At 35.7% G+C, this 24,886-nt stretch overlaps 1 protein-coding gene across 2 annotated transcripts in view; it reads left to right on the top strand.

Annotated features, from left to right (window-relative positions):
- Positions 1-24,886, top strand: part of LOC114466795 (cadherin-4-like) — a 393,955-nt gene that overhangs the window by 288,264 nt on the left and 80,805 nt on the right. Inside the window, exon 7 of one of the 2 annotated variants that reach the window (XM_028452546.1) lies at positions 4,172-4,324. In XM_028452546.1, the coding sequence (XP_028308347.1) occupies positions 4,172-4,324 (153 nt within the window). Of the gene's footprint in view, positions 1-4,126; positions 4,325-24,886 lie in introns of both variants that reach the window. The other variant, XM_028452545.1, reaches the window with a different exon arrangement.

The raw sequence follows: 24,886 nt of genomic DNA, 5'->3' as shown, positions 1-24,886 counted from the left end.
GACCTTTGACAGCATGTGCAGGACAAGGTGAAAAAAAAAAAAAGAATACTGGGGAAACGTGGTATGTGCTATTCGACGTTTTTTTTTTTTTTTTTTTGGTTTTGTTTTTTAAACGAACTTAAAAAATACAACAATGTATCCCATATGTAGTGAATTTGAACAACATATTTGCACACTGCATTAAAGGAAATAAACATATAGTTAACAAACAAGCATTCTGGTCAATCCAATGGGTCGTGATGTTCCCATTATGTGCAAAGTATTTGGTTCCTAAGTTCATTGAACTATTGGTTGTTGTATGTGATGGCAAGAGATTGGTTTCTATACCTCTTGTTTCTGATTTAACCATTAATGTAAAGCCAAATTGCCAAAAGTGAACTTTTGAATTCTTTGTATCAAATATCAATCAATATATCAAACTTATATACAAAGTGCTTCACAGAAATTTGTTAATGTGATTGACCAAGTTAAAAATTGATCAAAAGGTTTAGACGAATACTCACAGACATACTGTTAATTTAATAAAATAATTAATAACAAAGCAGAGAAGGGAACATTATTTTAAAAATATAGAACAATAAAATTTGCATAAAAAAACACAAAAATTAACAACCTTAAAAATTATTTAAAAAAATCATAAAGCACAATATAGCTATTTTAACATGGTGCTGTCTGTATTTTATGGAAGTTTTTTATTATTTAATCAAGTTAAGTTATATAAAACCCCACTTACCGCACACATATATATATATATATATATATATATATATATATATATATATATATATATATATATATACAGTATATATATATGTATATATAGTATTATTTAATTTATTTTTTGTATACTTTATGCTTTCCTTATTTTTTCTTTTTGTATTTAACTTTCTTGTTTGCATGCTCGTTGTGTCTTTGGCTGCTGTAGCATGTGAATTTCCCCACTGTGGGATAAAATAAAGGACAATCTAATCCAATCACTACATCTTCATTGATGAAGTGTACATTATTTCCCTTTATTTGTATATAAAGTGGATGTAAAAACCCTGTTTTTGCAGAAATAAACAATGTTTCTGTGTAGGTATTCTGTTTATGAGAGAAAATGAAGCATGAAGAAGACGTGAACTATGATTTTAGATGGTGCTCGTTGTGGTGTTTGACAGGTGAAAGCTTGTGTGCAGCTGTTTCTGCTGCTGCTACGTTATCTGCTGAACGCTGTCCAGTTCTTGAGGAATCGCTGTTATTGAGACGAGCTGTAAGGAGCAGGAGGAGAGACAGAGGAAAACAATAACGCCTCAACACGAGGGCAGGGAGAGCACAGGAGGAGGGGGAATGGGATTGAGATGGAGCACTGGTGTTCATCACTGGGTTTTTTGATGCAGCTTTACTGCCTTGCAAGCTTGAGATGCAGCATTTTGTTGTAACCTTTTCAATGCTGATAGTGATATGTAAATGAGATGGAATTATGAAATACGGGGTTCCTGTAGATCCTTAAAAAGTCTTAAAAGGCATTCAATTCATGAATTTAAAATGTCTTAAATCAATTATCAGAAAGTCTTACATTTTAACATGAGTATGATTTTATGATTGTATTGAGTCACACTTCAAAATAAATTGTAACATTCATCTTTTAAAAAAAAAAATGTATAAACAACATGGGGAAAATGTCCTGTCCAACAAAAATGTTGTTATTTTTTTTTGTATTTTGTTGTTATTTAATAGATTTCTGGCTATTTTTGTAGTCATCTTGTTTTTGTAGAGATTTAGATTTTTTTTTTTGGTGTATTTTTTTGCCCCCAAATATGTTTATTATGAAGTTGGTCTTAAATATAATTTGAAATGGAAATAAAAAGTCTTGCATTTAATTTGACTAAAGATGTGGGAACCCTGAAACAGACAGTAGTTATCATGTAGGATGTTAGGGTGTCCCGATCCAATATTGATTTTGGATATCGGTCTCATATCATAATTACTTGCATTTATTGATTTTATTTTTCACTGTCTTAAATTGTACTTTACAGTATATATTTAGTATTTTTTTTTATTGGATTTATTGTTATTTTTAGGTTTTTTCTATTTTATTTAATTTTTTTATTCGATTCAACTGTGAAATATTTTTACATTTAAGGTTAAAAATGTTGTACCCCAGTCAGGTTTTCTAATACCTACTGTTGGATATCAGTCTTTTATCATAATAATTTGTAGAATATGCTTACATTTAGTTCAAATATTGGTTATTTTGTACTGTATATATTTCATTTTTTATTAGATTTATTAAGTTATTTTTCAAGATTTTCTTTTTTCTTCCCTTTTTTTTATTTAACTGCAGAAAATTTTATGTTTAGGGGTGATTTTTAATATCAGTCTCAAATCATTTTTTAATTAAATTCAACTCTAGAAAATGTACATTTAACGTTAAACATTTGTACCTCAGTTTGTTTTTGTCATAACAACTGTTAGTAACGTTTGATTTTGGAAATTATTCTATCATATATATTGCGATTATTGATTTATATTTATATTTCCAGGTCTTAAATTGTAGAAAATCATTAAGTTTAGGTTAAACTATTGGTTATTTTGCACTTTAATGTATATATATTTTTTAGTTTTGTATTGGATTTATGGAAGTGTTTTTTCAGGTTTTTGCAATTACTTTTAAAGTATTCTATTCAACTGATAAAATGTAAGGTAAAAAAGGTAAAAAAAAAAAAATCATCATACATTCCACAATATGAAATAAGTAATAAAAGTATGTAAAATGTGGGCTGTTATCGTATCGTATTGATATCGGTATCAGCCAATAACAAAGGATGCAATATTATAATAAATGATTGTTCCATAAATCAACAATTTTATTACATAGTACAAGTTATAGATATACACATGATATTGGTATATGTATATATTTGTGTGTTTCTTTCCACCTTAAAAGCTGATGTGCATTATTTCTTTATGTCTGCCAACATTGATGATTCATAAAGAACATGTTTGTGAGGAAAATGGAAAATCGTCCTCTTAGTCACACATTTCTTATTTGGACATTTTTCAAAGCGACAGGTTTGCGATGGTCATTTCTCTTTTTGCTTCCGGCGAGCGCGTGAGCACAAGCCTGGGATCCACATTGTATGATTAGTGTGTGTCTGGAACTAAGCTGTCATTGGTGGCGTGAAGGGGTTGTAAATAACCTTAGCGATGCTCTTCACTAATTGGCTTCATGTTTTCACTGTAAATGACAGGGTTGGATGTTTATAGTCTGTAGTATGGCAAATTATTTTTATGTATATGTATATATATATAAATGACACACACTTTACACACCGAACACCAATTATTGTGTCTGCTTAGTTGAGACACTCGCTGACACAGAATGCTTCACCTGAATAGTTTTATTCATTCATTCCTCTTCTGTACAAACTTTATCCTGTGCAGGTGTCAGATGTTAGTCTAAGGCAGTGTTTCCCAACCAGGGGTACGCGTACCTCTAGCTGTACGTGAACACATTGCAGGGGGTACGTGGTACATTTCAAAAGTCTGTCATTAAAATTTTACGTGTACGCTATGACTTGTTTTTAAAGTTTAAGTGCCTGTTTAAAGGGGACATATTCAAAGAAGCTCCTTTTGTGGTAAATGTCATAAAAGTTATATATAACACAGGCAGGTTAATTATTTGTTTTGTATTTATTTATTTATATTACTTATTACTTATTTTTACTTTTCTTATTTTTTTCTAATTTAATTTTTTTATTTTTCTTTAATAACAATATAATCATAATATAACTAGTATTAATAATACAGTATTGATAATACAGTATTAATAATACAAACATTTACTATGATTTTATTTTTTATATTTATCAGTTTTATTGCCTGAATATTAATGGTTCAATTTAAGAAGATGAAATAAAAAGGCTTGTGTTGAATATTCAGTTCTGTTATGTTCTACTTTGGAGAATCATGAACATGTATGAGTGAGGGGGTACTCATGGTTTGACAAAAAGGCTCAAGGGTACACAAGACAAGAAAGGTTGGGAACCACTGTCTAAGGCACGTTTCACTCATGCAAACTGTTATTCTGATCATTAACAACATGCAAACTTACTAAAAAAATGTATGTTTTGTTGTTTCAAAGGTGACAGAGGAGAAAAGTCCAGATGCTACAAGGAAAGCGATGAAGGATTCATTTGAAGCTCCGCCTCCTGTCATCACGTTTTCTGGTCATCGAATGAACAGCACCAAAGGTCTACGGAGACAGAAGAGGGACTGGGTGATCCCTCCCATTAATGTGGCCGAAAATTCAAGAGGACCATTTCCTCAAATGCTCGTCAGTGTAAGTGACATTTTGACTGTTATTGTTCCCGGTCCCGGACATAAAAAGAAGCAACGCATTAGTCACATTACTGGTGAATTGAAACGTCATTAATACATAAATAAATCAAAACCAAAAAAAATGGATGTCAAGGAAAACATGGACATGATATGTGGACCAGAGGTGTGTAATGAATCTACTGGTGCTACTCGTTTCTGATCCACTTCTGTGTGTGTTGAAGGCTGCTGTTAGCGGTATTTATAATGTGCAAAATAGATATTTTTACCCTCCCTCAAAAAGCTGAGCAGCTTTTTATGAACTAAAACATCCACAGACTGGATGAAAACAGGAGCAGGACCAGAAAAGAGCTGAAATAAATCCTAAACAGTCCTATTGTGTGAGGAGACCTGGTCCAGACCTGTGGAGGGTAATGAGGTGCAGCGGCCTTCAGTTCTCTGTAATATCCAAATATCACACAAACAGAACAAGTTTTAAAAAAAACTACATTTCTGTTGGTTTTTAAAACAGTAAAACAAAATAACCACACTGTTTATTTGTTATTTTGATTTAGTTTTAAAACTGAATAACCAAAGAACGAAGGGTACACGGATTCATTTTGTCCAACCTCGTATGCAGTGCTACTTGAAGAGAGCTTTTTTATCCTTTTTCATTTTTATTCTAATTTTTTTTAAATAGTGAAACAAAACCATCAAGTGAACGAGGGAAGTTTGAAACGTCTGTTTTGTAGTTGACGTACTTCAACATCTGGAGTCTTGTCATGTGTCAGAGTGTGTCATTTCCATCTAAGCTCATTCATTCCTGCAGTAAAAACTACAGCTGCAATGTTTTTCATGAGCTGCTCAGAACCAGAGAAAGGAAAGAGGGAGAAAGAAAAGAATCAAGAAGTGTTGGGAAGTTACAGTGTGTTCACTCGGTTCAGTAAATAGGTCCATCAGGGACCAGTGGGTAACTGCTAGTTGAGCGTTTAGACGAGAAGATGAAGTGATGTACGCTGATGCCTCTGTTGGGGTCTCATGCTCCCGTCTTTCTTTTTTAATGATGACTGGAGGGCAGGCAAGACCACACTAAGAAGTGGAGATTTTAACAAAAAACAAGGAAGATGGGGAAGGAAGGGTGATTTTTATTTTATTTAATTTTTTTCAGATGTAATTGCATGTGTGTTAGTCCATTTTGAGAACCATTTCTAGATGCTTGTCTGTTGAGAAATGTCTATCTTTTTCCCCCCCTTGTGTTGAACAGTTGCGGTGCCAGGATGTTTATTGTGGGTGGGCCCCTAGAAAACTGGATGGTCCCCTTTATTTCCATTTCAAAATTCAGAAAAATTCTAATAAAGGCAGTAACATTTGTATGATTTAAAACGATGATATGTTATTCTGAAAAGCATTTACTGTTGGTCCAACAAAGCAAGGCAACATTACGTAGCATATTTTAGCAACATGGCAATCCATCGTAAGGCGTTAAAAACATGACACTGGAAAAACAAACAAACAAAAACATATATTCAGTTTTTTTAATTAATTCATTTAAAATGAAAAGGAAATAACTTCTCCTCTATCGATGAGTTCTACAACAGCGTTAAGAAATTGTAGTGAATCTAGTGTCCCACTTCTAGGAGGAGCTCCGAGCCCAGGTGGCGTTCCAAGTCACTTTTTCCAAGTAGGATGTTGAAAAATCCAGAGTTCAAAGTTTCAAAGAGTTCCAGTGTTAATTTTGACAACAAATTTTGATTTAGTCAAATAATTTTGACTAAAATCCAACTTAGTTTTAGTCAAAATTTAGTCATCAGGAGTATTTCAGTCATAGTCTAGATTTTGGTAAACGACTTCCGTTACAGATGTAAGCGACTAAAATGTAAAGCATTTTGAAAAAGTAATTAATTAGCATTTATTAACCTGATATGGGTTGGTATTAATGTTTGTCAATACACAGAATAATGTGTAAGACTACATAATCACATGAGTTCTGAATGGATTTTGTCCCATGTGACAAATTTTTATTTTTTTATTTTTTGTTTTAATCATATTTTCGTTCACATGTTGTTTTTATATTAGTCATAGTCTACCTCTGCCAATCTACCAATCTACGTTCGTGCACGTACATTGCAAAACGTAACAAAGTTGCATAACTACAAAAACTACGCTTTTATTGTTAGAGTGCCATAACTTTTGATGAAAACATGTTTATTACCTGTTCAGGAGAAATTTCGCCAAATCCTGGTCCGTTTGGAATCATTTTAAAAGCAGTAAGTCCCTCCCTCCCCCTTTGAAAAGCAGCTCCGAAATCAATTCTGTCACGGTCACGAAGACGTTTATCCACAAGCTTTGTACCCGGACTTCTCTTTTTTTTTTTTTAGTAGAAGCTTAATACGTTGGCAATCGTGGAATGGGTATCTTTGGAGTTTTGGAGCGCTCCTCCATGACGCTATGCTGCTCAGTGATACCTGACGGTGCACGCGCATTCACTTTGATTGACAGAGGCCCACTCCAGGAAGTCAAAGCCTATTTCCTGGGCGAATTCGGCACTTTCTTACATTTGTATAGGGGTCTATGGACGAAGGCGGGACTTATATACATACATACATACAGGTGTAACAATACATGTATTTATATTGAACTGTTTCAGTACAGGGCGTTCGGTTCGGGTACAGGGTTGTGCACGGGTGAGTTTCCGGAACAGAACGGACGTTGCGTGTGTTTACTTCCGCCTGCAGCTACATGCACAAGCTTGTACGTCATGGCTAACGCTGGCGAGAAACAAGAGCTGGAGGACCCTCCCCTATCGCTACAGTCACCTGCTTGGGAACACTTTGGCTTCCGGGTGAAATACTGCAACGAAGAAAGACCAGTGGATAAAACGAGGGCAGTGTGCCAACATTGTTCAACTGAGATCGGGTGTGTTTCCGGGAACACGACGGACATGGTAACTCACTTGAAACGGCACCCCCCGAGTGCGAATATCACTGCGACAAGAAAGAAAACGTCCTCAGTGCAAATGCAGCTGACATCGACGTTCAAGCAGCCTCTGCCTAGTAATTCAGATCTGACCAAAGCTGTAACATCTGCCATCAAAGTCTTTATAGCAGCGGATAAAAGCTGTTAACCAGCTGTGAGGAGCTTAGTTCTATAATATTTTATGTATTTTTTGTTTGAGAATATTATTATTATTACCAGGCAGCACTTTACAACAGTATTTTTTTTTAATTATTTTTACATTCTGTATAATGTTAAATACATTGTTGGTTTACTACAAAACAAGCACATTTATGTTTTGCATTTTGTTCCATACTGTACTGAAAATGAACTGATCCGTGACCTCAAAACCGAGGTACGTATCGAACTGTGACTTTTGTGTATCGTTGCACCCCTGATTTATATGAATGACCACCGGTAGTAGACCATAGTAAATAACTCGTTCGCATTTCAAAAGAATGATACATGAACATAGATTTCTCAGAAACTCTAGATATCAGTTTTAAGAGTCCAAATGTACAAGCAGCTGATTGGCTGAGAAGTTTTCACTCAAAGCTTTCCTCACGCTGGGTGGGCAGGGATCAAAAGAGCCCCGTGTGTGGTGTTGAAACTAAGCAAAACAAAATAACCTGATAGTTGATTCATTGTGAGGTGAGTGGGTAAATCATGTGAAAGGCCTTTTGATCAGCCTCTGATTGTTGAGCTACTCTGTGATTTACATGCTTTGGCTTTTTTCTGCTGCTCTGAGTGACATGCAGGCAGCTGCCTTTTCTTGTCATACTCCTGTGTTTTTTTTTTCTCTTCTGGTGCCCACACTAAGCTAGCATCAGTTGGACAGGTGGGGTGACAGCAACCCTCACCTGTACCTCCACGCTTCTACAGCATTGTAACGTTGATCAGCGAGAACAGGATGGGGCAGGTGTCAGAACACAGACCCCCCACTCATTGTTCTCTGTGCTTTGCAGCCTGACATCGCTGGAGGGAAATGCTGAAGTCCTGACAGAGCTGCACTTCCCTGCTCAAATGTTATTGACACATTTTTATTATTTATATTTTAGCAGACGGATTTGTTTCCAAAGCTCAAACATAAAAACATTTTGACTGAACATTGAGATTTATATTGTATATCGTTGTAGCTTAATACCAGAGGTGAAAGTAATGGATTACAAGTACTCGCGTTACTGTAATTGAGTTGCTGTTATGGGTACTTGTACTTTTTTGAGTATATTTCTAAATCAATAATTTTACATGCACTTAAGTATGTTTTAAAAGAAGTATGGAATTCATTACCAAAACAGCATTGAATGCTGGTTAGTTTGAGTTGATAAATTAAGCTATACTTAGAGCCTGCACATTTTTATTTCTTTATTTTTTTGATTCATTGCTGTTGTTTTTATTTTAAAAATAATTGTACATTTTTCAAAAACCTTTTTAAGAGTAAAATTAAACCCAACGGCCTGAACTGAGTGTCAAACAACAAGAACAATCGAACAGTGTCTCTGACAGTAATAAAAATCAAATACCATAAACGGTAAATAGCAACAATAGGGAAAAAGGAAATACAATAATAATAATGTACATACATGCATACAAACACATATGCATATGCATACACATATACATAAGATAATTATATATATATATAAATAAATTAGAAATAAATTAACCCAAATTAAGTCTCAAGTACAAGTAACTGTGACGTCTAATACATTGGGTTACATGAATGTGGTAAAGGGACAACGGTGGCATTTGGAATGATAACATGAACAAATAATGTTATTAAAACAATAATAATAGAAAAAGTAAAAATATTTTTTTTTTAAATACTGAAAATAACAATCAAGAGAGTTAAAGTAGTCCATGAAATCAAACATTATATTTTATACAGATGCCTTTGTGGAAAATAAATTAAGTTACAATTAATTTGGTCTGTTCCTTTTTAAGTTTATACATGAGATGTTTACTGTATGCAAGGGAACTGTAGCAAGATTTATAACCAAAATAAATGTAACTTGTAACTTGTAATTTACTTGTTCTTGTACTTCAGTAAAATGTCAATCACGTAACAGTACTTCTACTTGAGTAGGATATATCAGTACTCTTTACACCTCTGTTAAATACGACACCTGATCGTCCTCACACGTCACAGTGTTGTGAGCGTAAATGTAGACATTGATTATAGATAGGAGGCTGTGTTGTGTGTGAGTGCTGAAGGTCTGTCCGTATGCTTCTACTGAATGAGGGATAATAAAGGATTCTGACTGTAGCGTTTAACCCAAAACGGTAAACATAAACGTATCCAGGGTATTCTAGAGACAAACAAATATAGGTCTGAAGCCCGAACGACTGTAACAATGAGCGAGCTGCGTCATTTTTTCACCGTGAACAGGTGTTCTTTGTGGAGACCGTTTTCTTCTGTGGCCAAACAGCCATCAACAGCATGTAAGGCACATTGATTTTTCACAGGGGCTTTCTGAAACCTCCCATTGATCCACACACTTCTCCTAAGGCAGAGAGCCATTGATTTTGTTTGCTTGGGTAAATAAAGACTCAAAGCACCCCCAACTACCCAACCCCCACACTCAATCTTTGTACCTACCATTACAACAAGGGTCAGCAAAAAAAAAAAAACCTAATAAAACAAAAGAAAAACATGTTGAAACAACAAATTAGACCAGGATTAAAATGATGAATGGTTCAGTTTTTGGACAGTTAAATTAGCTTTTTTTGTTTTTGTTTTCCTGCTTTCTGACTATTGTCAGCAAACAATAGATAAATCAATAGAGCCAACTGGGATTCAGGTTGTCAGTTTTAGTATAAACAATGGTGAAACTGTAATGATTAAAAACATCCGCATTTAATCTAATATATATGATATGCTCGAGCCCGGTGTTGGTTATTTTTTGCTTTGTGATCCTTGAAATCATTACACTTTTTCACCCTAAACCTACAATATTAAAGGATATATTCACATCTGTAGGAATTATTAAAATTGAGAGTGTAGAGTGTATAAATACAAGAAACACGTGGAAAGTTAATTCCACAGTCTATACGTAAACACTGATCTCAACTGACTAGATCTCATTTATATAATTTGACTCTACGCTGAGTTATTTTGAGAGCTAAAGTTATATTCCTCAAGTAAGATTACTGAGGCAATGGCTAATGCTGCTGTGCCCAAAAGTTGATAGAAATGAGAATATTTCCATTGATAAAAGCTCCAAGGTTCCGAGCCGAGTGGTTCAAAAGGAAGGTTTTGAGTAAAACGCAGGCGCTAGACTGGGATTTACTGTAGTTTTGCCAGTTACATTCGGTTTTCCAATATATGTTCCTGAAAATTATTGTCTAAATAAACAAAACCTAAACATATTTTAAAAAAGAAGACAAAATGAACTTACTGGAACTATAATTAGATTGTGTGGAAAAACCTCCCAAACTCCTTTTCCCTTGTATTCCCCACCTCACTCTGGTGCAACACGGCACCTCTTTCCTCCAAATAAAGTCTGGTTTACCTTTCGCTTGGTCACAATTAGGCAAAAATAATTATTTTATTGTATTTATTTTCTTTTGTGCAAGAATAAAACATGCATAGTCATAATGCTAACCTTGGACAACATATGCAGACATGGAAAAAAGAAAACGATATGGTTTTGCTATGAATTGGGAATCCTGGAGTTTGATATTAAGTGTTTATGTTTTTGAAATTTGAGCATGTTCTACAACCCCATCTCTGTTACTTTTTTTGTTTAGACTTCGTTTCGATTTTGAAATCCCATGTGAAACATTCTGTCATTGCACATACAAATGCACTTGTAGGTTTTATCTCATACCATATTCCAGCATTGAGCACATCTTTGAGGCAGGGGAGGGCGTTTTAGAGAAAAACTAATAGTCTGCGCTCCTGGCTGTCAGCTAATTGTCTGATTGTTCATTTGGATTCAGACTTTTTCCCAAATTGGGCAAAAACACTTCAGACTGTAAGTAAGGCTGTTTCAGAACTAACAAACTAACTTGCTGATCTTGATATTCTACACTATTAAAAACCAGTTTTTCAGTTGCCCTTAGTTGTACTTATTTTTTAAGGTTTGTTTTTGATTAAAGGCTGATGCTTAATGTTGTAGCCTCATATCTGGGCTTCTGTTAAATAAGAGTGTAAGGTGAAATACTTAATTGATGCACGACGAATGTAAAACATGTTTTAGTCTTTTCTCATAGAAATGGAGATCTGTCAATTTTGTGAAGGTGGTAACAAACAGTGGTTAACACAAGAAAAAGAAAAAAAGGAAGACAAGCGACATTTTTTGAAAATGTAAAAAATGTATAAAGGTTGAATATTTCCTTGATTATATTTAAAGTGCTCTCACATCACTTTATTGTCTTGACATTTTCTAGACAGGAATACAGTAGAGAGAAACTCTCCAGTGGGAAGAATATTCCAAACAAACGAGTGAAGCCTTGTCTGAAGCCTTTCATTGACTAATATGACATTTATTTGACTTGTCAAAGTCTTTTGCTGCAGTTTTTTTGTTATATTTTTACTTTCAGTCGTGTAAAGCTCGAGTCTTTTCTATAAGCAGTGCAGAAATACACACGTTCAGAGTGGATATTGTGTTTTGCTGTGCATCTGGTTTTGTTTACTGCACTTACTGCACACCTGCGCTCCATTTTCTACATCTCTCTCTGCGGATCCTGTTGAGAGAGCACTTTTTCCAGGAGAATGAGAACCCCCAGAGGTGTCTGCTTTCTCTACGTACATTTACCAGTGATTAATGACTTCTTTGCTTCACCCACAGACATGGCAACAACAAAAACACCAGAAAGACAGACAAAAACAAGACCGAATCAGAGAGAAAAAAGGGAAACGAATGAAACAACACACTTCATGAGGGCTGGAGCTGATTGCTTAGGATGTCATGATGAGCTACACAAATGGGATGGTGTGGTTGTGAATGAGAAAGAGGGCAAACAATCTAAAATAGCAAAAGGGGAGAAAGAAAGCTGAGGGTGCGTCCGAAATAGTCTTCCTATCCACTTTTCCTTAAAGGTCCAGTATTATGCTATTTTTCACCCATCTCCATTTGTTCTAAGAACCCCAACAACATAGTATTTGAGGTTTATTTTCCCAAACTCGCCTGTTTTCTGTAGTTTTCACCCTCTGAAAAGTCAGTTTCATGACACTTATAAAGGCTGTTTTGGGGCCTTCGTGCATATGCATGAGTGGGCGTGTCTATTGACGCAGACTTCATGCCTCTCTCTTGGAGAGGATGATCACCATAGCAATTTTCTTTTGCTATTCACACACTCTTGTCATTGTTTTCAGCCAAAAAAAACACATGGCTATTTAAGCGGCTATTGTGATTGTGAGTCCAACAAATGCTGCTCCATAGTGTGTATCACGTCAGCAGCAGAGTCAGTCAGCTGTTTTAGACACTCGCTAGAGCTGCTACATCGCTTCCTTGTCCCCCTCACCTCTTCTGACCACAGAAGTCTATTTTAGACAATAGTCCACTGTTTTGTCCAACCACTGCATCCCATTGGGTCACAAACTCATCAGGTCATGTCAAAGGTGGTACGAGGCAATATAACAGCTTCTAAAAATGGAACTGATTGTGAGCTCAAATATATTAACAGTGGATAAAGGCACTTGTGGTTAAGGGAGCAGGCTTGTAATCATAGGCTCAATGGTTCTTATCTCTCTGGTCCATCACTATGGGATGTTGATCAGTCCCTTATATTAACCCGTTCTGCTCCCTGGGCACTACACAGCCCACTGCTCCTCAGGGAGGGGTTAAATGCAGAAAACACATTTTGTGTATGTAGCTTTAAATATATGACAATAAAGTATAATGTATATTCTATATTAAACCGCAGTGTTTGTTTTACCTGTGAGGTAGTTTGAGAGGGAGGAGCTCACATTCTTATATAGGGTAGGAGGAGCCAGGATTGTCAGGAGGAAGAGTTTCCACCTTATGATGTATTATTGGGGAAAAAATCCAACTCGCCCATTTGGAGCTGAGTTTTAACAAACTGTGGAATAACAAGAGAGGGAGGAAACAGAACTTACATGAAGGACTTAAGATTCAGCTTGGGAACATGGATATTTGGAATCAGCACATCAACATCATGTAAAACCGACATGTTCCCTGCTTTTACCCCAATTTACCGCTAACTGCTAATTCCAGCAATCTTTTTGTGAATCGGGCCTAGTCTAATTGTCAAAACAACATGATGGCCTTTTCCTAACTCCTTTAGGAAGTCTCCTAACTCCTTTTCTTAAAAAGGATTTCAGAAAGGAAATAGGAGGGACCATTCGGATGCACCCAGTGTGAAAAACGTTTTACATTTGGGTTCAAGTCTCTGAACTCAACCAGTCTGTGTGTGTTTATTTCTGATAGACTTCCTGGATCGCTGCTGTTTGCATGCTCTTCTCGCAGATGCCCCTCCCCCGCCAACACAGCAGCACTGCATTGCTATGATCTACACCCCTACGCCCCCCTCCCAATCTTTAATTTATTTATTTTTGTCTCCTGCTGAGACATATGCTCAACTACACACACGCGCGCACACACAGTTGCAAGCATGGGTAGACATTACTTGTCGTGCACAAACACAAACAAAGGAAGAGTAATAAAGTGCATGTTCCACTTTGATGCTGTTGTGCGTGCACTGCTCGTTGTTTGAGGTTTTTTGTTTAGCTGCATTTGTGCTTCATCCCTGAACAAAGAAAAAAACAAAAAACAAAGCCAGAAAAGCAGACCCTCCTTTTGGACGAAACAACCGACTGCTGAAAACACAGAGATGTGACTATTTATGCATCAAGTTCCACTTCAGAGCTTCGTCTCTAGGAAACCACATCAATGCCTATACAAGGAAGTAAGATGAAGTATAAGGAGCCTTTGTTATGCTATATAAAGTCAAGGTGTGAAATGCGTAAGCAGATCTTCTTACGCAGTTTGCTTTGTTTCCCCTTTAAATGCCTTTTCTTGGTAAACACGACATCAAGACATTAGGTGACATCACTAAAGTCACTAAAGCAGGACATCAGGTTTTTTCTAAATCTAAAGAAGCATTTTTTCTGTTACAATCCACACACATGAAAGATAAATAATCAGGCTTAAAACAGGTTTAATTGCTGGGCGATATGGACCAAAACTCAAATATCGATATTTTTTTCTCAAAATGGAAATATGGTTGATCAATTAAGGATACCTTGATCTGGAACGTCAGGCTTCATGTTGTAAAATAAAGACATTTTTGGTCATACATGTTAAATATTCACAGGTGGCCATTTTTAATTGTCCAATGTCGCAACCGCTTTGAGAATTCAGCAGGTCAAATACTCCAAGTATGCCAAATTTCATGTTTGTAGACAAATTTGCACCATTCTTCCCCAAACAGACTGGACTACCATATGAAACAGCACGTGTGAGTGAGTTCTGTAGTATGGGTGTTTAGGGGAAGGTCTAGGTTAGGAGAACGCACTCAGAAATCCATCCAAATGTGCTTTTAATGCTGTTCTGAAAAGAAGTGAAAGCAGCGACTCCTAAAACGAGTATTTAAATGAAAAATAAGCTGTATTTATCCATATAAGCCATATTGTAATTTTCCATTTCATCAAATTGTAAAACTTGATATATATTGAATCTCAATATACTGTGTGTGTGTGTACTTAATTAATCTCAACACAGAACACCACACACACACACTCTGTCCCACTGCTGATCTTTCTACAAACCAGAAATCTCTCGTGTTAAAATGAGATCTAACCATGTGATCTAATGCTGCGTTCCAAGCAACTCTAGATTTTCCGGCTTCTTACTTGAGAAAAAGAGACTTGGAAAATTCGGAGACCCTACTCAGTATAATCCAAAAAAAAAAAAAGTTATATTATGGTCAGCTTCTTGATCGTAATCCGTTGTCTTTCCCAACACACATGTTATGATTGTCAGCCCTGACCCGTTTTTTGAGCCTCATTAATCCTAAAGGATCATTTTTTCCTGTATTTGCCTTTATTAGCTGTGTTTCCATTACAGATTTTTGCAAAATAAAAGCAATATTTCTCAATGTCGACAAAGTATAATTGCGCTTTGAACACGTTTTCCATGCAGGTTGTTTTGGGCAGGAGCTTCACAACTGAAATCTCATGAGAAGTGGTCATGTGACCAGGTATGTCACGTTCTTTACGGAAAAAAAAATTCCATGGTGCTTTGGCGATACATTTCAATATGGAAATGTCTGAAATTCCTCCTCATGAAACTGTGAAAACTTTTTAGCGATATTTGTTATTTCCAAGGGTAAGGGAAACACAGCTACTGTTCAGGAGGGGGGAAAATTGTATTGCATATTCTGAGTGATATTTAGTGGAAAAAGAGTGAGGAAGACTTAGTCCCTTTGGTGCAGTTAACAGTATGTATTTGACTTTTTTTTTTTTACCTGTGTAACATTTTGTTTTATTATCCTTTCCTCCAAAATAAATCTCTCTGCGCTACTGAAATCTTTCATCTTTAAACTTCAAGACATGGATTACATAGTCATACAGGTTATAAATGTCTTTTCTATCAACAATATGCTTTCTATGTGTCCTTTTTTACATTTACAACAAACTGTTAAGCATTTACAACTGTCTAAAAATTAATATTCAGACTTGTTTTTTTTTTTTTTTTTTTTTTTTTTCTTTTTTGTGGTAAGCAGCTCAGGCTTGTGGTGAAGAATTCAGAGCCCTTCATAGCATTTCTCCTGCTAATGGGGTCTTTATGTAGAAAGAACATGCTTGTCTGTATTTTTAATTTTTTTTTTTTCTGACAGGCTTGATCATCAATGAAACATTCAGCTATAAAAGCCATCTTTGGAATACTGTAGGACTTGAGTATTCAAGAAGATGGGATGAGCAGCACCCATGGGTGCATTATTATTTCATACAAATGAGGTGGTTAAAGAAAAACATAAAATAGGAAGATAATACTTACAGGATCGATGGGAAAAATCTTCTTTCTATTCAAAGGATGAGCTGTTGTTGTTTGTCTCTTACGAGTAACATTTCTTTCTTTTCCTGTGAATTTTGTAAGATTAATATAACTAAATGTAATACTCCCAGGATGTGGAGTTATTTGCTATCACCATGGTGGTTCAGTCACAAAATAGATTGTTACTTCATTTTTCGTGCGTCTCACTTTTGTTTCCTCCTGAGCTCGGGGAAATGGGACTAAAAATGTAATTTTCACTCCATAATATCCCATTATTTTGAAATTAGGAGCACAAATTCCCTTTAAACCTGTTTGTTGGGCACACTTTTGTTTTTTTTTTTTTTTTTTTTGTTTTGAAGAAAAAAGAAATAAAAAGAATTCCAGCAATAACCTTATAGCATAAAAACCAAACTCACAAGCGGCTTCCACTGAATGCTTACGATGAAAAAAACAAACAAAAAGCCACCCACTCATTGATTCACAGTAAGAAAACCCACACGCACTCACACACATGTTCACACCCCCCCACACACATTTCTCTTTGATACGACATGAGGCTGCACCAGGCGGGCTCCCTCCTGGGTTCAGTTGGTGTTAAATTAAACAGTAAATCATCTCACCAAAAGACACAAGAGTTATGTTTAAGTCAAGGGCAACAGATCTGGGCTCTTTAATAGGAGATGAGGAGGACTTTATGAAGGAGATAAATAACAGCTTAACAAACAGCCTCGGTTCCCCTGGAGGTTGGTTAGACCACCATGCGGATCAGCATGAAGGGCAGCCAACAATCTCTCTCTCTTTCTCAAGACATGAGAACAAAATACAGTTTATAGTAAAATGAAGTACTAAAAAGGGTTTCACTTAAAGATAGAGACCAGTAATTCATTTAATCTGGACTTGAAATTGACATGGGGTAATATGGAGGCGCTGGCACAGGGGAGATTATTAGAGAAGTTGATAGTTATTTAAGAATGTAAGAGAAAATCATGCAGTACCGTAAGTGCAAAAGGTTTTAATCACTTGTTAAAAATGCTGTAGGCGAAACAATGCTTTCAACAATTCAAAGGTTAATAGTTTATTTTCTATTAAATAGTAAAAATAAATTACATAAACAGAAGAATAGTCCACATCAATTCAATAGCTTCAGGCTCAAACTCACTTTTCATGCAAATCAAGAATAACTTCAACAGCTACATGTTAGAGGTCTATATGTAACAACAACCTGATTATATATATATATATATATAAACCCAAAATGTAAGAAAGAAAATTGTAATAAAACCCAAAATGTTACAACTGGTCAATAGTGTAACAAGATGGTGAGTCCAAAACGTAAATATATATAGATATATACTGTATATATATATATATATATATATATGTCTGTGTATAATGTAATATCCATGGCAAAATGTTTTTGTTTTGTTTTTTTTTTTTGTTTTTTTATATTTCGGGCTCAGCATCTAGACTAGATATTACATTTTGTGTCATTGTTACATATCGGGCTCGAACAGCTACTACTTTAAGCAGAAGAGACAATCAGACACCTCCCTAAAGGTGGTGCATGATTCAGTATCTGCTGTATCTCCACACATCAAGGAAACCAAATTTGGTGTGTGGCTTCAGGGTATCAATACCTTGATGGAGTTCGAAAACGAGAAGTGCACAAATATTTTTTCCAGAGTTATTGCCCTTGTGCATTTTTTTTTTTTTAACTCTGTTCGAGGTATCTTCAAATGGGACAGCTTTTCTCAGAAACTGTTTAAGATAGGACAACCAAATTCTTTGTGTGGCTTCAGGGTATCAATGCCTTGATGGAGTTCGAAAATGAGAAGCGTGCAATTATTTTTTCTGGAGTTATTGCCCTTGTTCTTTTTTTTACTCTGTTCGTGGTATCTTAAAGGGGTACAAGCAAGATACAATAGCCACATTTAGTGTGTGGCTTTCGGGTACCAATACCTTGATGGACTTAGAAAATGAGAAGTGCACAATTATTTTTTCCAGAGTTATTGTTCTTGTGCCTTTTTTTTTTTTACTTTGTTCGAGGTATCTTCAGAGGGAACAGCTTTTCTTACAAACCGTTTAAGATAGTTAGTAATTTGATATTCTGATGTGATAATATTTTCTTATATATACATCTAAGTTCTTAGATTTAGGACATTTAGGAAAAGGTTGTGAGTTATAATGACAGTTTATTTAATGTCATCTTAATAATGCATACATTTAGTGTTCTATTTATTTTAAGATTTTTTTTTTTACTTCACCTGACATCAAATTGTGATGTCTGTAACCCTGAGTTAGAATGACTTTGACACCCCTTATTGACTGTTTCTCACATATACTCCATGTTTTTACTACTCTTTAGCTATTCATTGAATATTCTGCTACAGCCTAATGTTTGTCATTTTGTGGCAGCCCAGGGCACCTGCTGCAATTTTTTTTCTACATGCAGGTCAGTTAATAGATTTTCATGCATAGTTAAGTCACTTGGCTTTGTTTCCTTGTCAAATGCATGGCTTTTTCAGCTGAAATAGTTCAATAAAGGCCACATCTGGCCACAAGTCTTTAGGCAGGTGAAGGATGTACCCACTCCTCTATTGTCTCTGCCAGTTTCAGTGTGATAGCTCATAGTTTCAGTCATGTGATTTTCATCTGCTACACAAAAGTTCACCTCCACTGCCTGAAAATAATGAATATACTGTACTTATATATTCAAGATAACAGTTTGTAATAATTTTACACATGATTTAAAGTTATACAGATCACAAACACAGAAATAAATTCTGAAATGCCACCAAAACGTTAGCAATGGATGCAACAGGCTTCTCCCTGGGGGTGTGCATTGCCATGAATCTGACAATGCGATACGATTCATGATTTGCATGTCACAATACGATGTACCATGCTATATGTTGTGACACAATAGTGGTACAATATGGTATGAAATGCAATTTATTGCTTGTTTTTTAAACTTGCGAGATCAAGTAAATGGTAAATAACTGTAATTCATGTACAAATATCAAAAACAAGTGGTATGTTTATCAAACTGTTGAATGACATTTTTCAAAAAAGTTTAACTTTTGCTTCTACAACAGATTCTGATTCTGTTAAGTTCTTAAATTATTTTAAGAAAGTAACCACAAGTACCCAGTCAGCCCAGTTCACGGGGATGGAAAAACACTCATATGTAGTTAATTAGCTTAAAATTACTTGAAAATAAAAATGATTAGCAAATTCATCTCAACCCAGCCTAAAGGTTTGCTTTTCCAGTTTTATGCTTTCCTCCCCAGAAACCATAGAGAACATAGACAGACACAATATCTGTTTCAAGCAGGCATGCATCACCACTGTGTATGTTTGTAATAAAATTTCTCATTGGGCAATAAAACGTTTTACAGCATTTCGAGATGAAACAGCCCTAAAGATAAACAGTTTATCAGGAGACGGAAAGTGTTCAGGTTGCTCATTGCTTCTCACTTATGAGCATTTCTGGGATGTGCTCCCTAATGGTGCTTTAAACACTTTTATTTGCTCTTTATTTCCGGGAGAAAAGAGCATTTACTCCTCTGGCTCCATAAAAGATTTAACATCCCTTGGTATTCATAAAACCGCAATAAGGTCATGCCAAACTCCTATTCGTGTGTGCATGGTGATTTGTATTCATTGCTACGTAAAAAAGTTCAGTTTTTATAACTGGCTCTGCATCTTCAAGCCAAGTGCTTTGGGTGGTTAGCGCTTTTCCATTTTGGTATTCATTAGAGTTTGATCCTCACGGACTTTGATCTTATTTTTCTGAAATGTGTCGATCGAGGAGTTGGAAATCAGCGGCAGCCAAAACACCAAAAAACCTTGAGTACATTAGCTGTTTTTATGTTGTTCACGCAATACAGTCGCTCACACCACACACGCATAGATAGACTGACTAACGTGTACAAACCAGTGTTAATATTGTTGACTAAAAACTAACAAAAATACACGTGAACGAAATATCAGAGGTGGGACTCGATTAAAAAAAAAAAAATCAAATTTGTAATTAATTAATCTTGATTAATCTAAAATAATTGCATGACAATATTTGACAAGAGAAGCAAAGTTATTTTCCAATTTAAATAGATTTTTGTGAATCAATGAAAACAATGAATGAGCGAAAACAACAAAATTGTTATTTTTCGTCACTGAGTGCTAATCTAATGTGTAATATGAATAAAGAATATTTTGATCGCATTGTTCACAAAGCACAAACTTCATGTTAAGTAAGCTACATTAATGCTTTTCAAGATTTTTGTAAACTTTCTATTATTAGTGCAAAAAAAGCGATTAACTGCTTTATATATATTTTTTACTACATTATTTTTCCATAATTAATTAATCAGGATTAACGCGTTTAAGTCCCGGCCCTACAAAATGTATAAAAACTCAAATATGATTTTGTCACATGAAAATCCAATTAAAAGTCATGTGATCATGTGGTCTTACGTATTGATCACATCAAATCTGTCAAACATTAATACCATACCGTATTAGGTTGATCAATGGTCATTGAATCTTGATAGAAATGGATTAATTTGAATGCTTTATATTTCATTTAGTTGCTTAAGATATACATGTAGTGAAATATTCCTGATGACTACATTTTGACAAAAGCTAAGTTGCATTTTAGTTGAAAGTCATTGACTATAACTAAGTCTAAATTTGATCTCATAATTAACACTGGAACTCTTTGTAACTCGGAATTCTGGATTTTCCGACATCCTACTTGGAAAAAGTGACTTGGAACACGACCTGGGGTCAGAGCTCCTACTAGAGGTCAGACTTCTGCTAGAATCAACATCCGGATTTAGTTGACTAAAAACTAGACTATGACTGAAATAGACTTGATGACTACATTTCAGTATTAACACTGGTGCAAACAAATACATAGACACACACACACACACACACACACACACTCATTCTTTGAAGGTTCATTTGTCAACCTGACAGCTGGACTCCTGCTGAGGTTCAGTTTGCCAAGCACAATCCCTTGCTTGGTTTTCGGGGCCCAGAACACCCTGGAAAACATTCTGACACACACTTAGCGGCTGCTGTTTGGCCAGCTGTGCGCGTGTGTATTTTCATGCACGTGCATGCGTTTGTGTGTGTGTGTGCACCTGTGATTGTGCAACTTTTCAAAACACCCAGCAGCAGCATGGCAGGGTCCAGGCCCTCTCCAGTTGATGCCCGTGCTTGGCTGGGCCGATTCTGGCAGGAAACGGGCAGTTTTGTCAGGCTTCCAGTCAACATGAAGCATGCACACTGTTGGTGCCTTTACCTAAACCTTTACTCTTCCACCTTTTCTACTCACAGCCTGTCCTTCTTCAGACATCTGTTTATCACATGATATTTCCCAAACCTTTGTGTCTGTACGAGCAGTAGTGCATTGTTGAATTCTTTTATTTTCTGAAAAGCTCAGCTGTGAACACTGGTAATGCGTATATACAATAATGTCACTGTGACTAGACTTCTGCAGGATGGATTCCCTCCAATTTTCCTTAAGGTCAGTTTGACCCCATTCATTGTTAAACATAAAAAAACAATTGTTGACTTTTATTTTTTTTTGCTTCATATTTCATGACTTTTCCTACTTTGATGGGTACAGCTGATTAAGCACAAAATTATCATGATAATATTTTTTCAATGTGCTGAATTTATATTACACACATTGGTGTTCATCTGGGGTCAATTTGACCCCGAGCTGTTTTACTTGACTTCTGCAGGATGGATTCCTATCTCTACAACATGCCTCCAACACTCTTATCCCTTCTATTATCATCGGGGTCAATTTGACCCCATTCAATGTTTAACACAAACAATAATAGTTTACTTTTATTTTCATTTCTTGCTCCATATTTCATGACTTTTTCTAATTCGATGCTTACAATCGATTAAGCATAAAATGATCATGATAATATTTTTTTCCATGTGCTTAATGCATATTACACACATTGGTGTTCATCTGGGGTCATTTTGACCCAGGCTGATTTAGTTGGCTCTTTGTGTTGGCCCATGTGTGACCTTACATCCCCACACCTGCAGGTGCAGAGTTGATACTTCTGACTTGATACATGACCTAGGGGGGTTTGGAACAGCTCTCTCACATTAAAAGTGACATAGAGGAGGATGTGTCTGAGACAGAGGACTTTATAATGAATAACCCCAAATATGTTACAAAAAAGGAGATGAAAATAAGTGATGATTATGAGTGGAAAAGGTGGGGTCACCGACATCAATCAATATGGTTAATTCTGTGATAGTCATGATTGTGCACATTAGAAAATATTTGGATTAAAGATTTTTCGGATACACTAACTCTAAAATTGAACGTTTGACCTGATCCTGATGGTGGCGCTGCAGGAAAATCATAACCAAGAACCAATAGGGTTCATACTCTTGTGGTCATTTTGTTGTGGATAAATTTGAGAAGATTTGGATGAAAACTATTCAAGATAAATTAATTCTAATTTAAAAGTTTGGCCTGATGGTGGCGCTAGAGAACAAGGTTTCATTATCAAGAGGTATTTTAAGTATTTAACAAATAAACAAAGTCACCAAAAACTTGGTCAACAATTTTCTGAAAATAATTTCCTGGAGGCAAATATTCCTAGGTCAGATTTACCCCAAGGGTAAAATGTAATATTTGAGGATAATAGGAGGGTTAATTCTAATTACCCAGATTGGGTGTCCTGGGGAGCAAAAAAATTAATTAATAAAAAAAAGGCGGGTCCTTGATATCGTCCTTGTCAAAGCTTTAGGGAACGACTGGAAAAGTCATTCATGTGACCATCACTCTCCCAGTTTCACAATTTAATCTCCTAATGAAAGAGAGTGACCGGTGGCGTGAGAGTAGGTAATAGTAAGATGGCAGCCTTCACGTGCTCACCCCGCTAAAGGGTGCTGCTAGTCTTTGTCTGCCACTATAATAGCTGCCTTATTTTTATTCTCTAAACCAGGAAGAGAGAGAAGAGAGGGCGAGTCTTTCCATTGTTGCCTCCAGGAAGAATAGCACCTCTAATTTGCCATAAGCTTGCACGATTAAAGACCAGCCGCCTTTCACACTGTAATAATTGGAAAAGTCATTCACTGCTTAACTTTTATTACTCTGTTATTTTCACTAATGCAAAGGAAGGTCTTTTCATAATCTTACCCTAGTCACTTCTAGCCATCACTCAAAAACACACAAAGCACATAGAGGCATTTTTTTTCCTTCTATTCCATCAGCTTACTCAACGAAAATGTCCCTTAGGCTGAATTAAAAAAAAAGAAAATGGATATACCGAAATAGATAAACATCGAAAAAAAAAAATTTTTTTTGGTCACTGGTTTCTCCGTTCTTTCTGAAAATTGCAGGACATAAACTTCCCGCTTCAAGCTCCGTGGTCGTAAAGTTTTAAAGACATCTTGTCACGTCTTTCTCTGAAATAATTTACGTTTAGAATAAATCGAACACACAATTCTTCGCATGCTGGTGGAGGCCTGATTTTATTTTGTCAGATGGCATTTTGATGAGGAAAAAAGTGGTTTGATTAAAAATGCAGTACATCATTTATAGGCACAGTAAAAACGCGTGCCAGATAATTCATCAGAAAAAGTTCACCGGAGTACAACAAGTAAGTGATAAATCTGCTCCAGCTGAAGTATGGTGATTAAAAACCCAAGCAAGGTTTGACTATGGTCTTACAAGTGCAACACACAGGGAGTGTGTTCAGATGAAACTGCCTTGATTTATATCAAGAAGACAATAATAACTTTAGTAGATATAAAGGGTATCTGTACTAGTCATACCTTGTATTTTATGTATTACAATAAACAAAATATGTCCACATTTATTCAAAAAACACCTTATTAGAAGTTTTCTGAACAACGAAGAACTAATGCGGAGCGGCCATTTTTGGTCGGATGTGAAATAGGCTGTGTTTGAAATTTCATACTAACAAACTACTCAAAGTCTGACATCCTAATTAGTATGTAGTGTGTTCATATTAGATAGTACGCAAAGATTGTGTATGCAAGAAATACCCAAATTTATACTAAATCGGGATATTTTTTTAAGTGTACACAGTGGGCACACTAGTCATACTCAACCTCCCCATGATGCATTGCGAGCAGTGTTCGGAACGTTACTTTGAAAAGTAATTAGTTATAGTATACTCACTACTTGATCCAAAAAGAAACTGAGTTAGTAACTGATTTACTCATAATAAAAGTAACTCATTACCAAGAAAATTAACTATTTGCGTTACTGTTAAAAAAAAAAAAGTTGCTATTTGTCAAAGAATTCAGATTTTTAAGATGCGTGTGTCGTTGTGAGGTGCTTCATTAAATTTGAGTTGCTTACAACGGATGTTGTCAAAGTCTGGATATAATGTACACTTCACATGTACGATCTTGCCTTTGACCACAATTATTTTAAATTAGTGTTTGTATCGCCAACTTAAACATGCCAACTTTTCATCGGACTGCTCCACGCTCGCCACGTAATTAGTTAGATTACCCAGTTACTGAAAAATAAACGCTGTTACCTAACGCCATTATTTTAAACGCTATTATTCCAAACACTGATTGCGAGCGAAACATAAATGGTCCTTGGACTG

The sequence above is a fragment of the Gouania willdenowi genome, chromosome 7 (assembly GCF_900634775.1).
Source record: "Gouania willdenowi chromosome 7, fGouWil2.1, whole genome shotgun sequence".
Lineage (NCBI taxonomy): Eukaryota > Metazoa > Chordata > Actinopteri > Blenniiformes > Gobiesocidae > Gouania > Gouania willdenowi.
Note: the sequence above shows the minus strand (reverse complement) of the source record. Positions and strands in the feature narration are given on the sequence as shown.